Source organism: Aspergillus chevalieri, chromosome 4 (assembly GCF_016861735.1).
Source record: "Aspergillus chevalieri M1 DNA, chromosome 4, nearly complete sequence".
NCBI lineage: Eukaryota > Fungi > Ascomycota > Eurotiomycetes > Eurotiales > Aspergillaceae > Aspergillus > Aspergillus chevalieri.
This window is the reverse complement of record NC_057365.1, coordinates 2,908,513-2,924,695: the sequence shown is the minus strand read 5'-3', so window position 1 is coordinate 2,924,695 and position 16,183 is coordinate 2,908,513. Positions and strand designations below refer to the sequence as shown.

At 49.4% G+C, this 16,183-nt stretch overlaps 6 protein-coding genes across 6 annotated transcripts; all 6 read left to right on the top strand.

Annotated features, from left to right (window-relative positions):
* Nucleotides 1-469: 469 nt before the first annotated feature.
* Nucleotides 470-1,570, top strand: ACHE_41051A (uncharacterized protein; the record flags this gene model as incomplete). The annotated part of the gene is made up of 1 exon (XM_043279318.1): nucleotides 470-1,570. The coding sequence occupies one exon, from the start codon at nucleotides 470-472 to the stop codon at nucleotides 1,568-1,570; it is 1,101 nt and encodes a 366-aa protein (XP_043137009.1).
* A 1,424-nt stretch (nucleotides 1,571-2,994) lies between these two features.
* ACHE_41050A (putative amidase) lies at nucleotides 2,995-4,861 on the top strand (the record flags this gene model as incomplete). The annotated part of the gene is made up of 5 exons (XM_043279317.1): nucleotides 2,995-3,183; nucleotides 3,242-3,363; nucleotides 3,422-3,489; nucleotides 3,542-3,807; nucleotides 3,863-4,861. The coding sequence occupies 5 exons, from the start codon at nucleotides 2,995-2,997 to the stop codon at nucleotides 4,859-4,861; spliced, it is 1,644 nt and encodes a 547-aa protein (XP_043137008.1).
* Nucleotides 4,862-5,186: 325 nt separating this feature from the next.
* Nucleotides 5,187-6,787, top strand: UBA4 (urmylation protein; the record flags this gene model as incomplete). Its single annotated transcript, XM_043279316.1, has 3 exons — nucleotides 5,187-5,430; nucleotides 5,494-5,707; nucleotides 5,770-6,787. 3 exons carry the CDS (start codon nucleotides 5,187-5,189, stop codon nucleotides 6,785-6,787), a joined length of 1,476 nt encoding a protein of 491 aa, XP_043137007.1.
* Nucleotides 6,788-7,963: 1,176 nt separating this feature from the next.
* ACHE_41048A (uncharacterized protein) lies at nucleotides 7,964-11,452 on the top strand (the record flags this gene model as incomplete). Its single annotated transcript, XM_043279315.1, has 6 exons — nucleotides 7,964-8,151; nucleotides 8,202-8,234; nucleotides 8,286-9,651; nucleotides 9,702-10,831; nucleotides 10,886-11,239; nucleotides 11,302-11,452. 6 exons carry the CDS (start codon nucleotides 7,964-7,966, stop codon nucleotides 11,450-11,452), a joined length of 3,222 nt encoding a protein of 1,073 aa, XP_043137006.1.
* Nucleotides 11,453-12,498: 1,046 nt separating this feature from the next.
* ACHE_41047A (uncharacterized protein) lies at nucleotides 12,499-13,032 on the top strand (the record flags this gene model as incomplete). Its single annotated transcript, XM_043279314.1, has 1 exon — nucleotides 12,499-13,032. The coding sequence occupies one exon, from the start codon at nucleotides 12,499-12,501 to the stop codon at nucleotides 13,030-13,032; it is 534 nt and encodes a 177-aa protein (XP_043137005.1).
* Nucleotides 13,033-14,418: 1,386 nt separating this feature from the next.
* Nucleotides 14,419-15,600, top strand: ACHE_41046A (MFS transporter; the record flags this gene model as incomplete). Its single annotated transcript, XM_043279313.1, has 2 exons — nucleotides 14,419-14,745; nucleotides 14,824-15,600. The coding sequence occupies 2 exons, from the start codon at nucleotides 14,419-14,421 to the stop codon at nucleotides 15,598-15,600; spliced, it is 1,104 nt and encodes a 367-aa protein (XP_043137004.1).
* Nucleotides 15,601-16,183: the final 583 nt, after the last annotated feature.

The window sequence follows — 16,183 nt, the reverse complement described above, 5'->3', positions numbered from 1 at the left end:
AGGCTAGTAACTTGCAAGGCATTCTGGCTAGAAGAGCCCTGACTCTGCTACCAGCCAGGCTGAAATATTAAGACGCAAGTCATAGATGACTTGCCTTGCGAAGTCCGGATAGGATGATACCTGGGACCCGGGTCAGCTTCCCTTTCTTTTCTCATTTCGGAACAGTATATTTTCAACAGTTTCATGAGGCACCAGTATGCGTTTGCTTGCGGTGATATCAGACTTACCATCACTGTACTAGGCAAAAAAATCTATACAACAGAACGAGTGACCGAAAAGAGCAGATATCCAGACAGAACTTGGTCTCCTTGTCCGACATATACATATTATACCTACCGTAGAGAATATGAAAACCACTCGATCCCCAAGAAGCAACTCTTCCGAAAAAAACTCTCTCTCGAATTAGTTTCTAGCTATAACCCACGTCTCTGATCGTCACCATTAAACTAACATTACTCTAACAGCCAAGATGCAAAACAAACATTACTTCGTCTCTATCGAGGGCCTGCACCGCATACAGACCGAATATTCGACTGACGCAGACCCCTCACCACCTCCTCTCCGTCGTGCTCCTCCTATCACTACTACTATTACCGGGACAGCAAAAGTGTCTCCGTGGTATAACCCGTGTGGTCTGTCCCGAAAGACCAAGTGGATGATCATTATGACAGGACTCCTCGTCGCGGGAGTAATCTTGGGTACCGTCGTGGGTGGAGTCGTGGGCTCGAGGAACACGAGCGATCGATATCCGGACTACAGTCCGCTGCAGTACCGGCTAACAAATGATTACATGGGCCCCGACTTCTTTGGCCACTTTTATTATTTCAGCGAAGACGATCCTACGAGGGGGACGGTTGACTACGTCGACCGCGCAACGGCCCAGGACCTAAATCTGACATATACCACCGACAACTCGGCCGTTCTCAAGGTAGACACTGTTAACCCAGCCACTGAGCGTGGCCGTCGGTCTGTCCGCATCGAGTCAAAGGCGCAATACGACCATGGTCTATTTATCATTGATATCACCCACACACCAGTCGGTTGTGGGACATGGCCCGCGGTTTGGCTGCTAGGTCCCGACCATCCCTGGCATGGTGAGATTGATATCGTGGAGACGGACAACCTGGCTCTGGATGGGAATATCGTGACTCTGCACACCTGGGAAGGCTGTCGCGTGGAGGACGTCGAACGGAAACAAACCGGGAAGAAAGGCAAGTGGAATTGCGGTGATGGCGACAGGGATGGATGCGATGTCCAAGGCTACCCAGAGTCTGATGGGGAGCGGATGAATCATATGGGAGGAGGTGTTTATGCCCTGGAACTGCGGGAGGCTGGTATTAGGATCTGGTTCTTCCGCCGCAGCCAGATCCCACCAGATATCTCGACTAACCCGGATCCATCGACGTGGGGACTTCCGTTGGCTGATTTCCCGAACACAAAGTGTGACATTCTGTCACATTTCAACAACATGAGCATCGTCATCAATATTGCCTTTGTGGTCAACAAGGTGCTGATCCGAAGCTCTATACTGACCAGTACCAGTGTCCGGGGAATTGTTCGGATTTTGTAAGGAACAACCCGGAATATTTCATCGACGCGTACTGGGAGTTTAAGGGCTTCAAGGTGTTCCAGGCCGGGTAATTTCCTTTCAATTCGGCAGTTAAGTCTGTTTGATGTGTGGTGATTTGAATGGTCGGAATCTGTTTCGTCATTTCCTTTTGCTTCAAACTTGTTTAGACCAACCTGCTTGCTTATTTTCTAGGGCTGAGATGTGCCTGTTGATACATCTCTTACAATGAATTGATTTACTTCAAAAGATGCATCCACTACCGACTTTCTTCTTGCTATACGTAGACCAGAGCATCTGATGCGGGTATTGTGGACATTCTGCTTCCGAACTGTTCCCGGGATGGTTACACAGTATGTCTCTCGGATCATCGGCTGATGATTTGGTATAAAGCCGTTTCCCGGTGTGACAGACCATGTCGAATACAAGTGTACACTTTCATTTCGGCATATCACATGGTATCCTGCGCGCTAAGGTATAGCCCTGGTTCATCCGGCGTAGTGGCCCAATCTCGTATCGCCGAAGTCAGTAACCGAAGGCGATTGACATGGGTTAGTTGACGTACTCTATGTATGGCGTTTTTAGCGCATCCATGACCACGTGGTGAATATTCCTCTCTAACCTCAAAGAGCAAGAAGTGTATATCTCGAATAGGAAGTCCACAAAGGTCGAAAGAGCGCTATGCATAAGCGCAAAGTCTAGAAAAACAAGCCGCAGCGCATGGCCAGAAAAATAAAATGGCAAAGAAAACATGGTCAGAAAAACCGTACTTGTACAGCCACAGCGAACAGGATGCGGTGACATGAACTCGCATGACTAGCACGACTAGAGAAGAAAGCAAAAAATCCCTGCTCGATCTTTGGAAAATTCCCGAGGTCTTGGAGGAAATCCCTTGCACCTTTGTCCGTTATGGGCCCGCTAAAACAGGTACTAAAAACCTTGTTTCTGGACGTTATTCACTCGAGACATTGGCGGAGTTTATTGAGTTTATTGAGAGATAGAGTTGAGGGCTCTATTGAGATCAAATTGTAGCATGGTTGCCGCACTCGCGTGGGTCACATGGATACAGGTCCGGTTTGCTGATTTGATACTTTCTTTTTTTTTTTTTCCTTGGTGAATTGTCTCGGTGGAGACAAACAGTATGCATGGTACAGTGAGTTATCGGGCCAATAAACAAGGATAGAGGAGTGCATTTGCTGCAGCTGCTGTGGCGGAAGAGGGGGAGTATGCACTAATTCGATGGATTGTATTTTATCAAGTTTTAGATTTGAGATTCTGGCACTTCGGAAGTGACTGGAAATAGAAACGCGAGGGGCATGTAATCCGGTCGTACATAATTTTAAAAGGCCCGGTTGTCGCCGGGCGACGGCTTGGGATTTTGTCTGCGTTTCTGTGCTTTTTTTATTTGACTGAGAGTGAGGCTCACCATGATATTTTGTCGGCAGTTATCGTGCCTGGTGACTCTTTTGTATACCAGCGCAGGCGTTTTAGGATACCCGGCTTGCGTGAAGGCTCCAGCTGGTGACTGCACATACCCGTCTCTGATTAATGCGACGTCAGATCAACTCCAGGATGGCTTGAGTAAAGGATGCTTCACGAGCGCTGATTTGGTCAAGGTATGCTTTCGGACAGGACATCCCCCCCGGCAGCGCGACATGGCTAATTGAGGTATAGGCATACGTGAAAAGAATCCACGAGGTTAACTCGACTCTGCACATGGTGTTGGAGATCAATCCAGATGCAATGCAAATTGCCCAGAGTCTCGACGAGGAGAGAAAGAGGGGGAGTACTCGAGGGTATGTATTTATTTCCCTCTGTGATGCGGAATAAGCTGCTAATTGAGGACCACTGTAGACCTCTCCACGGCCTTCCCATTCTGGTCAAAGATCTGATAGGCACAAACGACAAAATGGAAACGGCTGGTAAGTATCCAGCCCCATATCAATCAGTTGTGCTAACCGACATGTTGTCCAGCCGGCTCGTACGCACTCGTTGGCGCAAAAGTACCCGAAGATTCAACCGTCGTGGCCAAACTCAGAGAAAGCGGGGCTATCATCCTCGGCAAAACGAGTCTCTCGGAATGGGCGAACTTCAGATCCTCGGATTCATCGGATGGTTGGAATGCGAGAGGAGGTCAGACATATGCTGCCTACATTCAGGATCAGACCCCCAGCGGAAGTTCTAGTGGCAGTGCCGTTTCTGCTGATTTGGGGCTCGCTCTGGCAGCGCTTGGGACGGAGGTAAGTAGTAATCCATACCCATAGCTATATGTGCTGACTTTTGCTCTGCTGAAAGACATATGGAAGTATCCTCTGGCCCAGCGAAAAGAGCAACATTGTCGGGATCAAACCAACAACCGGACTGACCTCACGGCATATGGCCATTCCAATCAGCGAACGCCAGGATACCATCGGACCCATGGCCAGAACGGTTAAAGACGCGGCGATGGTCTTGCAGGCTATTGCTGGACAGGATCCTAAAGATAACTATACATTGGCCTCGCCATTTTCCGCCGGTTTTCCGGACTATGTCGCGGCGTGCAAATCCTCGGGTTTACAAGGAAAGCGAATCGGGATCCCTCGCAACGTTATTAACCATAATGGTGGGAATGATACTTTTGTTGTACCCGCCTTTGAAGCCGCCATTTCGGAAATAGAGGCTGCAGGAGCGACTATTGTTGACGATGCCAACTTCACGGCTTATGAAGAATCCGTCAATTCGAATACTTACATCGAAATGATGGCTCTAGATTTCATCAGCAATATCGCAAACTACCTTTCCGGCCTGAAAATCAACCCAAACAAACTTTACTCCCTGAACGACATCCGAAATTTTACACAACACGAACCCCTGGAAGATTTCCCAGACCGCAACACGGAATCATGGGACATGGCCGTGTCAGTAGGACTCAACAATACATCTCCGCAATTCTGGTCGTTGTACCAGCAAGCCCTCAAGATCGGTGGTGATGGAGGTATCCTAGGTGCTCTCACGCGGCAAAACCTAGATGCTGTCATACTGCCCACTGCTGTCGCTCCTGCAATTCCAGCCATGGTTGGCTCGCCAGTCATCACAGTTCCGCTTGGCGTGTTCCCAGAGGGAACGCCTGAAATAAAGGATCGTGGAGTCGTGTACAGTGCTCCTGGGATTCCTTTCGGAATTAGTTTCCTTGGAGCGAGATGGAGCGAGGAACAGCTGATCGGGATGGCGTATGCTTTTGAACAGCGGACATTGAAGAGGGATCAGTTGCGACGCATCATTGAGCCGAAGACGGAGTTGAGGGATGTCTTATAGTCCCAGTATCTGGTCATGATTCTGTTCCTAGGACATGCTGGTCCATTGCCCAAGGAGTTGTTTTGTACATAGATATGGCTTGCATTCTGAATTGCATTTGTTAAGATCACTGGTAATGATTGGATATATGAGATTGAGCACCAGACAATGTAGTGAGAGGAGTTGGCAGTCATCGAAGAATAGCTGCGTGGCGAAAAGAGTTTAGCGCGGCCTGGTTTCCTAATCGATAAGGCCGTTCCCCGCCATCGGCTCTCATTTTCCACTCTCAATTGACAAAATCGCTATACCCATGACGCTACCCCGATAACAAACATCTTTACAAAAGATGGAGAACCTCGAACGCACATGCGCATCGTTGCGCGCTCAAATCTCCGCCACAGAAACCAAGTTAGCGGGGTTGCGACGCGAGCTCGAAAGCGCAGAAAAGGCCGCCATAGACATCAGGAAGCAGGAGGATACCAAGACAGAAGAAGAGAACAAGAATCGTGAAACAAGGACCTGGCCACTTCTGGCCGAGGAGTATCGGCGCTATGGAAGACAGATGATTGTACCGCAGCTTGGTCTTCAAGGTGAGTCAAGACAAAAAGGTTCAAGTCGCGTGCGCTTTCTAACATCTCCCCTCTCTGCTGCAGGTCAGTTGAAGCTTCGGTCCTCGAGGATGTTGATTGTTGGCGCGGGTGGATTGGGATGTCCGGCTGCGCAGTATCTAGCCGGTGCGGGAGTGGGCACATTGGGTCTGGTCGATGGGGATACGGTCGAGTTCTCGAACCTTCACCGCCAGGTACTACACCGGAGGAGAACCGTTGGAAAGTTTAAGGTGGATAGTGCGATTGAGTACCTTCAAGAGTGAGTCTTACTGGCTGCACTGGCTTTTGGGATGGCGGATGCTGATCGCCATGCGCTGCTAGATTGAACCATCACTCTACATACATTCCCTACAGAGCACACCTTACACCCCAAGACGCACCGGAGATCTTCAAAGACTACGACCTGATCCTCGATTGTACGGATAACCCCGCGACCCGTTACTTGATCTCGGATACTGCAGTACTGCTTGGGAAACCGTTGGTCTCTGCCTCCGCATTGCGAACCGAAGGCCAGCTCATGGTCCTGAACAACCCTCCTCGACCAGCCGGAGATGCGACTGGAGGACCATGCTACCGATGCGTCTTCCCGAAACCACCACCCGCGAATAGTGTTGTCAGTTGTGCAGATGGTGGAATCCTTGGACCTGTGGTGGGGACGATGGGTCTTCTGCAGGCGTTGGAGGCGATCAAGGTTATCACTGCAAGTGACAGCACACCTCGTAATCCCCCATCACTTCTTATTTTCTCTGCGTACTCGTCGCCTCAGTTCCGGTCCATCAAGCTTCGCTCCCGTCGGGCGAACTGCGCGGTGTGCTCTGCTGAAGCTAAAGTGTCGTTGGATACTTTGAAGTCGGGGTCAACCGACTACGAATTCTTCTGCGGAACAGCAACCCCCGAGACACTGCTCTCACCAGAAGAACGCATTTCACCGCAGGAATACCGAGCAAGGCATCCCGATACATTCGCGGCAGGAACTACTCCTGCCGTAGACGGCAAGCACACAATGATAGACGTTAGAGAAAAAGTCCAGTTCGACATTTGCAACATCGACAACAGCATCAACATCCCGATCTCAAGCATCCTTTCATCCCGCCCGACTCCGGCTGCGGAGGATGGTATCCCTGCTCCATTGCCCTCGTGGCTTCCAAGAGACATCGCTTCTCCAGACTCCACTGACCCCGTATATGTTGTGTGCCGTCTTGGGAATGACTCGCAGGTTGCTGTGAAGAGGCTCAAGGAACTGGGTTTGGACCGTGGAGGCCAGAGGTTCATTGGTGATATACAGGGTGGACTGCATGCCTGGCGAAGACAGGTAGATCCGGAGTGGCCTGAATATTAGCACCGTAAATTAAGAATAACGAATGTAACCAGGAAGGATAGACAGAAAAAAAAAAAAAAGAGAGAAGTGAAAAAGAAAGGCAAAAAAGAACTCCCCGACTGGGAATCGAACCCAGGTCTCCCGCGCTTGCAGTTGTTAAGCTGACAAGCGGAAATCATGACCACTAGACCATCGAGGACTTGTTATGTAAAGGTCTTGGCTATTAATCTACAAGTTAAGAAACATTGAGATTGGTGTGAGAACACCAATCTCTCATCCGATACCAAGGCTGCTTCTCAGTGAACACAGTAGTAGTATCTGCCATGAGATCTGTTGTGTAGCTCAGGGTCCCGAGAGATGCCTCGGGTGTGCTCAATATTGTAGCCGAACGAAAGAAGGCTGAGACTATGGAGAGGAAGTCAACTGACAAGACGAAGTATCGCCAAGTCAATGGTGTCGGATAGTGACTCAAATTATTGCCATTCCATTCTGCACCCGTTTGCTGAAGATATCTCAACTTCCACGTAGCGCATAATGTGCGATGTGTAGGCAGCCCTCACAAAACCCCGTCAACAGTTATATCGAGCCCCTCTGACCCTTTGTAGATTCCAACCGACGCCTCATGTTGGAATAACCTCCAATTTCCAACTTTGGGGGTGGGTCAGTGTCGGTTTGCTGGGCCGAGAACCGACTGCCGTTCGCGTCTCGTAATGTTGTCTCTGCGACCCCAGGCAGTTCTTTTTTTTGACTCACACCGATTTCTCGAATAATAAAAGGGTTCTTATATCGCGGATTTTCCCCTGGCAATAGCGATTGCATACGGAGGGGTGTTGAAATAATAGGATTCGTTCGCGTTCATTGAACAGTAGCAGGTCCCACGGATCGTCCCTCCGCTTGGGAGCGCCGTTTTCACGTCAAGTTTTTGCGCCGTCGCGGTTTTCCCCTCTTTCACCGGTTGTTTTTTTGTCAATCTTGCTCTACTGGGTCGCTGAATAACCGCGACAAATTGACTGGTCTCTGATCGCGGGAGAGAAGAAGCGTGTTCGATATAACAGTCTGGGGGCTGGTTGCCTGGCGCAATAACATCATCGCTATTGGGGTCACGTGAAACAGAGGCAAAGGATGTTGACACGCCAAACAAACAGATAACAATAGTACCTACATATTTGGAGACGCTTCGCGACTGGATTGCTCAAAATGGTTTCACGGTCCAGCTCGTTCAGCGATACGGATCCTCCGATCCAGTTCAACACGCCAAATCCGCCTGTTGATATGGAGGACGTGCCTGAGCCTAGAAAGAATTACCCGAAGATTTTCGCGGCTAAGGTGAAGCGAGGATGGCAAAGATTGGAATTGGATATCCCGACGGTTCTGCAGATGATGAAGTAAGTCTGTCTGATTGCCTCGATATGGCCGGTGCTAACATATGCATCAGAGGCGCTATTCCGCCCACAATTGCTCTTGCTATGTAAGAAGCGCATCCTTAAATGAGAGTCTGGAGATCAGCTAACACAGTCAGGTACCAAGCGGACTCGGTATCTTCGGAATTCACCACGCTCGGCTACATGGTGGCTATCATCTCCGTCCTTGGATTCGCCATCATGCCCAGAGCCAAGTTCATTCAAATGATGGTCCTTGACGTGCTAGCAGTCTGCGTAGCAATTTCAATTGCCCTGCTCATGATGTACTGCTGTATACACTCACGGCAGCATGCAACGACAGGCTATCGGACCGCGCTTGGAGCTTATAATTCGTCTGCATCCGCCGTTAGCGGCGTGTGGCTTTTCTTCCAGACCTTCATGGTACATTCGCTTCGCGCTAAGTTTCCGCAGTTTCAGTTTCCGGTCATCATCTATTCGATCATTGCTGTGGTCACCAGTACCTATGCACCGCAGTTTACGAGTATGGCTACAGCAATTGGTTTTGCTACGAGACTCCTGAAGGCGTGTATGACGGGTTTGGCTCTTACCACGGGTGTTTCTCTTTTTATCTTCCCCTTGTCTACCAGAACAGTGGTCTTCAAGGAGATGGCAGGATACATAGGAGGCTTGCGCGCAGCTCTCAAGGCGCATTCAAATTACTTCGTGACACTAGAACGCGACGACATGTTCGGCCGCACAGAAACATTCGATGAAACCGTCGAGAAAATGGGCAAAAAGGGCAAAGTCTACAGCTCCGAGGCACAAGCCATTCATGCCGCAGTCCAGAAAATCACCGAGCTTCACGGAAAGCTCCATGGTGATTTGACGTTCGCCAAACGAGAATTCGCGTGGGGAGAGCTAGGCCCTGATGACCTGCAGATGACTTTCCGACAGCTTCGCAAGGTTATGATTCCTGTTGTCGGAATTGGGTTTGTCGTGGATATCTTCCAGCGTCTTTCGGAGTACAACAAGTGGAATGAACCAATTGATCCGAACGCAAATGATCTCCCGACTGATGCGATCCGCCAACGGGTCGTGCGAGAATGGAATGATATCATGAGGGCTGTTCATGATCCGTTTGCTTCTATGATCGAGACCATTGACGAGGGATTACAGCACGTGTCCTACACCTTGAGGTTGACTAAGCCACCGAAGAAGAAGGCTGCCCCCAGTCCTGCAAATTCTGACATGTCTGATAATAAAGATGGAGGTGATATCGAGGCGGATGCTGGGAAAGTTGAACCGGGTGACAAGGGTTTCGCTGAGCATTTCCAGCGCAAGTTGAGTGAATTTCGGGTGGCCAAGAAGATTGCGTTGCAGACTTGGGCTGAAGAAAAAGGCTTGAAATTACCCGATGACTTCTTCGATCATCCCTCGGCTATGGAGGATATCAATGACCTTCCTGCAGACGTTACGGGATTCAGTAGAGACAGAAATCGCCGACAACTCTATCTGTTTCTTTTCGTACGTACCATGACCTGACCACTTTCAGGAGATGATACTGACCAATGTAGATGGAACAATTGCTATTCGCATCAGGACAAACAGTCCTGGAGTTCGTCCAATTCGCCGATGAAAAACGCGACAGCGGGAAACTGTCCAGGACACGCCTCATTGTCCCAGGGGGGAAACGAATGGTCAAGTGGCTAGCAAGTATCTTCCATGTAGGCGACACTCACGAAGATGATAACATCGGCGACATCAACACGCAAGGCAATATCCTACAACTTGGAGAAGCGTACAAGTACCGAAAAGACCCCGAGCATCTCCCACCACAAACCGCTTTCGAAAAAGTCGGCGACAAAGTCCGCATGTTCTCCTGGATGTTACGCTCGACTGAATGCGCCTATGGTTTCCGAGTAGCGTGCGCGACGATGACCATTGCTGTTATTGCATATCTGTATGACACGCAGGAGTTCTTCGTACGGCAACGCTTGTTCTGGGCTATTATCATGGTTAACCTCAGTATGTCGCCTACCTCGGGCCAGAGTATCTTTGGTTTCGTGCTACGAATTCTCGGCACTGTACTCGCCATGATTGTCTGTTTCTTGTCTTGGTACATCCCCGACGAGCACACAGCAGGCACCTTGGTATTTTTCTTTATCTTCGTCTCCTGCGCCTTCTACGTTCCCATCAAAATGTTCCGGTTCCGTATCATCGGTATTATCACCATCATTACCGCATCCATGATCATCGGCTACGAGCTCCAAGTCCGCAAGGTCGGGGAACAAATCGCTACATCCAACGGACAGACATACTACCCAATCTACCTCCTTGCGCCTTATCGATTGGCAACCGTCGCAGGTGGTATTGGTGTCTCATTTATCTGGACTTTCTTTCCGTATCCCATGTCGGAGCATTCTGTGCTTCGCCAGAGTCTTGGTGCTTCGCTGTATCTACTGGCAAATTACTACTCGCTTAACCACGAGACTGTCTCCGCGCGGATTCGGGGCGATGAGGGCGATATGGCGCTGAAGACGTCTTCTGGACGTAGACTCGAGAAGGCGCGGAATCAGGTCTTCTCGAAACAGATGCTGATGTTGAACGGCCTGCGGACATACTCTGGGTTCCTGCGATGGGAGGTCCCAGTCGGTGGTAAATTCCCCAAGAAACGATATGACTCCATCATCAATTGCATAGAGAAGTACGCTCTAAGCCCATTTTCCACACATTCCGTGCAATTTGCTAACTCATCCAGCATCGTAAACTACCTATCTCTACTAGGCTACGCCTCTGAAGCCCTCTCCAAACTCGGTACCAACGAGTCCGAATCCGCCTGGATCCACGACTTCAAGGCTCTCATCACCCAAGCGCGCATCACAACCCATGAGATCACCTCCGTGCTATGTCTCCTCTCAGCAAGTATCACCAACCGCCAGCCTTTACCGCCGTACTTGAAGACTCCCCGGCCATACAGTTTCTCGAAGAGGCTCGAGGCGCTGGACAAGGATATTCTGAGCATCAGACATATGGCCGAACCGGGGTATGCGGCGTTTTCGGTGCTGCAGATTTCGACGAGATGTATTGTGGGTGATGTGGATCGGTTGTTGCGGTATGTTGCCTACGCTAGCAGAACAGGCTAGAGTTATGGACTACGTACTGACAGAATTCTAGTGACGTGAAAGCATTAGTTGGAGAGCTGGATTTCTCCTTCCATGCTGTTAGTACCCGCGAAACCTCGAAGTCGTCGATGAATGTCACGAGATCATCTATGTATGCGTCGGGACTGTCCAGGGCTTCTTCGTTCCGGGATAAAAGTGATTAGTCGGTCAGAGAGTCCGGCTTGCTTGTTCATTTCAAGATTCTTTAATGGATTAAATATTCATGTACATATCACTGCATGATTGCATCTGTACAAAAGAGATGATAAATAACTGTATATCCCTAGGGGTGATCCCCATTGAACAACCTGACACCATTCACTAAGGTATACGCCTCTGTAAACCCATTTAATTGGTTGAATGCACCAGCAATAGCTCAATATATCTCAGACGATCATACCTTGGCGAGACGAGACGCCCCGCCTCAGCTTCCTATCAGCTTAAATACACACTGATAGTAATGGCTCCCATCACATCCCGCATCTACGCACTCACCATGGACAACAATAAAAACCCAAGAAAGCGAAAACTGCATACGAAATCGCGATGAGGCTGTCAAAGATGCAGGTAAGCATCTTTTCCCCTCTCTAAATAACACCCCAGTAATAACAAAAAACCAGAACCCGCCGCGTAAAATGCGACGGAACCCTCCCAAGCTGCAACCGCTTCGTCCGAACAGGCTGAGAATGCGAATATCCAGATTCCACCCTTCGACTACTCAAGGAAGATTCATCCCATTCTGATCTGAGATCTTTCCCATCAAGAAACTTCACCACCCCGCGCGAGTACCAGTACTTCGACTTCTTCCGGTTCCAAACCGTGACTGATTAAGTGGCTGGTTCAGTTCGTATTTCTGGCATAGACTCGTGCTGCAGATGAGTCATTCGGAGGATGTTGTGAGGAGGGTTGCGGTTGCGCTGGGGGCGTTGCAGATCGATGGTCCGTATGTTGGGACTGATCAGCATATGGCTTTGCAGTACTATAACGAAGCGCTATCTGGTCTTCGGGGCTTGCTTGGCTCAACTGGGATGCAGTCGATCGATGTCGCTTTGACAACTTGTATCCTGCTCTCTTGCTTTGAAGTCTTCCGGAGAGACTACGCAGCCGCGCAGATACACTATACAAGCGGCCAAGAGACCTTCAACTATGGCGAGGAACCAAGACCTACACAACAGTCGATTATCCCTACCTCTCACGCTCCAAAGCAGTAATGCCCTGCTACGAACGCGCATTAATCGAACACTTCTCCCTCTTGGAGACGCAAATTGTCTCCTTCCTCCAATCACGCCCCAGCTTCGCCCAAGACGCTGTCCTTTTCGAAGAGCGCATCTCCAAAATCCCAATCCGGATAGACTTCACCACACTAAAAGAAGCAAAAGAAACATTCATATTGATAATGAACACGGCAATGAACTTATCTACCCGCGCCAAAAACAGCCTCGTTTTCAACACAGAAGACGAATCCGAACGCGACGAAAACGGTCTCTTCCGCTATCGCGATACGTATAATGCGTCTATGCAGTTTTCTGCGATCCCGAGAACTCTTACGGAGGAATGCCAGCTCGCGCTCACGCAGTGGATGCATGCTTTTGATGCTTTGCATCGTCGGACAAGAGCCAATCTCTGTTCAGGAGACGGTGTCGACGCCTGTCCTGTGCCTGGGGTATACGGTGCTTTACACGCTTTTCGCATGCGACTTCTCGAAGGGCAAGATGGTATACGATGTGTATGTCCAGGACTTTGACAATGCACTATCCCATGCTCTAGTCGCGATACGGCATTACCATCGCCACTCATCACAACAACTGAACCTCCAACAAATGTTCTCATTAGGTCTAGGTATCATGTCCTCCCTGTACTTCGTTGCGATCAAATGTCGCCATTGCAGTGTCAGGGATATGGCGCTATACGCATTATCCACAGAACCGTTACAGGAGGGTCCATGGAACAGAGACAGCGCGTTTCTGATGACGCGGATGCTAGTAGAGATGGAAGAGAAATTTCGAATCCCCGGGACTGTTGGGCCGGAGGGAATCCCCGTAGAGGCACGAATTATTGGTGTGAATTTTCTGTTAAAAGCTGAGATGGGAGAATTGGTGTTTGTTGTTGATAGACCGGGGGAGAGGGTGAAGAGGTTTGTGAAGTACGGTAGTGAATTGGGCAATTAGGAAGATGAACAAGGCAATGAGCAGACGTCTTGCGGATATGCCTAGCAGCAGGGCTGTGACAAACTGATCAAGAACTACTCCAACATCCAGTACGAGACAGAAAATACCCCATGATACACCACTTTCGAGAAGAATAACGTCCATTGTCTCGAGAAATCCACCAACATGCGCACCAATAGACGAGGGTAGTACGAGACTACAACGTTACCCAAGGCAAAACGGTCGTACAGTTGGTGACTTGTGCACGGGATACCAGAACAAGAAAGGGATCCAAGCAAGTCACTTGCGAAATAGGGTACATAATAACATGCAAAGCAATGGCGGTGGAAATCACAGCCACACTGTACTTGGACATATATGTATTCCATAACCCCATACATGTGACATGCTCAAATCCGATGCATGAGCCTTGAACCTCCAGCATCTGATATCACGTAGCACTTCCCTTCCATACTACTTGCTCATTGACTGACGCACGCCGTTGGTCGAACATGGAACAATCCCGACATTCCAAGCGAAACATAAACGAAACGGCCGCATACCGATTCTCATCACTCCCTCCCTTGCATGGAAGAAAAACCCGCCCGAGTAGAAAGTTAAGTTGCTTTCCATAAACAGATTAACCTGTCTGTCTGAATCTTGTGAGACTAACATATCGTGCTCCAGAATTAAACTCGGCGCGAGTATGTACTTGTAATCGGGGGTTATATACTGGCGATATCCCTTGCGTGGTTCCCTGACATGGAGATGTACAATGTCCCACATTATCATGCTCGGAATTCCTCATGCCATTTTGTTCCTTTTTAAAAATGTACGACGTCCTCGCTGTCGAATGGTTTTTGGTTGATTTGCTTTCGATCGGTCGTGGCTGGATGACGAAAGGCGAGAAACGAAAAGCTAGCGCATACCATTTGTTATCTATGGTATAGAATAGAGAAGCTGAACGATAACGACTGCTGCAAATGGGCGTCACACCAGAGATATCTGTCTATAACGATGACAAAGAAAGCGGCGAATCCAAAGCCCACACCCGCGATACACATCTCAGCGTCGAGGAATTCTCACCCACACTCGAAGAAGGATTCCGATTTCGACCCTCAATCCACGGCGAGGATGTTGAAGACCGATTTGAGGATGAGGATAGTGGAGCTCGCCATCGTCGCCGTCTGGCAAAGCGCCAGAATGCTGGGTGGAGGCCCGGGGTTAGGGAATGGCTTGTTCTCATCTGCGTGTCGATTGTGGTTATGATGGATGCGTTTGATGCGACTGTGGTGATTCCTCTGGTACCTGTATGTGATCATGCTTTTATTGTTTGTGATTCCCTGAATTGTTTTGTTCATCAGTTGAGAAAAATTAAAATGCAATAGTACCTTTCTCACGCCTTTGCGAGACCACTCGAGAATATCTTATGGCTGCCCGCAGGCTACCTCCTCGCCAACGCCGGAGGACAAATGATTTTCGCCACGCTTTCCGAAATATTCAATTACGGATCCCTCATGATAGCCGCTCTTCTCTTCGCCACGGCCGGAACAGGCATCTGCGGCGGCTCCATGGATTTCCCTGATCTGCTCGCTGGTCGAACAGTGCAGGGAATTGGCGGTGGCGGCGTAATGGCGATCTCGCTCTTGATTGTGATGGATACCATGCCAGGTTCGCATTGGGTTCGGTACATAGGATGGCTGTCCACGGTTCGTGTGATAGGCGCTATACTAGGACCGCTCCTCGGTGGCCTGTTTGTCGATTATGTTCGATTCAACTGGGCGTTTTATTTCAACTTTGCATTCTGTGCTCTGGGCCTACTGGTATGCCCCTTTGCCGTGGATTTGGGGTCGAAGAAAGGCGCTAGTCTTTCCAAGTTCAAGAGGATGGATTGGCCTGGCTGCATCCTCGCCCTAACCGGGGTTGGCCTTTTCCTTGTCGGGATGTGTTGGGGCGGCACGGAGTATTACTGGAAGGACTGGGAAACAGTGATGCCAATAACAGTTGGAGGGGTTATGATCATTACCCTTGTCTTCTGGGAGATGCTATGGGCAACACGACCGTTGTTCACGTTACGGGCGCTAGGTCTGCAAGATCCGCGTTCAACGGCGATAGCCTATATCGGTAGTTTCCTTCATGGCTTCTTGGTGGGTCTCTTCGATTGAGATTTAGACAGGGCCCGGAGATAGAGAAACTAACCTGGAACAGATATTCTGTCAGTTGCAATACCTCGTCTTATATATGACCTCCGTGAAATACTTCTCTCGGTCCCTAGCAGGAATCGTCTCCGTCGTCCTCACAGGACAAACACTTATAACAATCACTCTGGTATGCCAGGCCGGTATACTAAAGAAATTCCAATCACACTGGACAATCCGAATCGGATGGGTAATAACCCTCATCAGTACGGGATGCTTCATCATTCTCCACAAACGCACACCAATGCCCGGAGTGATATTCATGTTCTTCGCAGCTGGAACAGGTCATGGTTTCCTGATCTCAGGATATAACGCCTTTTTCACGGAGAAGGGACTTCAAAGACAGCAAGAAGAAGACCGGGGCTCCAATATATCCACCACTTCTTTGCCCATCTTGATGTATCCGCTCCTTAGAACATGGGGAATGTGCGTTGCCGTGCCTGTCGTGGGAACAATACTGTTGGGCCAATTGATTAGACAGATGAAAAAAAATGGACTGGATACCTCAAACGAGTTTTATATCCGCTTGAACGAGATTCTCTTGTCCGAG